The sequence below is a fragment of the Carlito syrichta genome, unplaced genomic scaffold (assembly GCF_000164805.1).
Source record: "Carlito syrichta isolate Samal-C Ts95f unplaced genomic scaffold, Tarsius_syrichta-2.0.1 Scaffold314005, whole genome shotgun sequence".
Lineage (NCBI taxonomy): Eukaryota > Metazoa > Chordata > Mammalia > Primates > Tarsiidae > Carlito > Carlito syrichta.
Window position 1 is genome coordinate 97,927 of NW_007258101.1, and position 247 is coordinate 98,173.

The following is a 247-nucleotide window of genomic DNA, read 5'->3' on the forward strand; positions in this document are numbered from 1 at the left end:
CGCCTCTCCTCGCGCGCGGGCCGGCGCCCCGGTGGGGGTGGGAAGGGTCAGGGAACTCACAGCCGCTTGTCCTCGGGCTGCAGCTGCCAGTGCATGGCCAGAGAGAAGCCGAAGAGGCTCCCGGGGTCCCCCGTTTTCCGGATCACATTGTCCTCGCGGGTGTCCAAGTTGAAGGCTGCGCCTAGCTGGGGCAGGAGCCCCGCCGACAGGTAGAGCAGGCACAGCCGCCCCGCGGCCGCCATGGGCG

At 71.3% G+C, this 247-nt stretch overlaps 1 protein-coding gene across 3 annotated transcripts in view; it reads right to left on the reverse strand.

Annotated features, from left to right (window-relative positions):
* The window catches only part of ITGA6 (integrin subunit alpha 6), an 83,869-nt gene extending 83,622 nt beyond the window's left edge, over positions 1 to 247 (reverse strand). For 2 of the 3 annotated variants that reach the window (XM_008070751.2, XM_021718905.1), the window contains exon 1: positions 61 to 242. In XM_008070751.2, the coding sequence (XP_008068942.1) occupies positions 61 to 242 (182 nt within the window). Of the gene's footprint in view, positions 1 to 60 lie in introns of all 3 variants that reach the window. The other variant, XM_008070752.2, reaches the window with a different exon arrangement.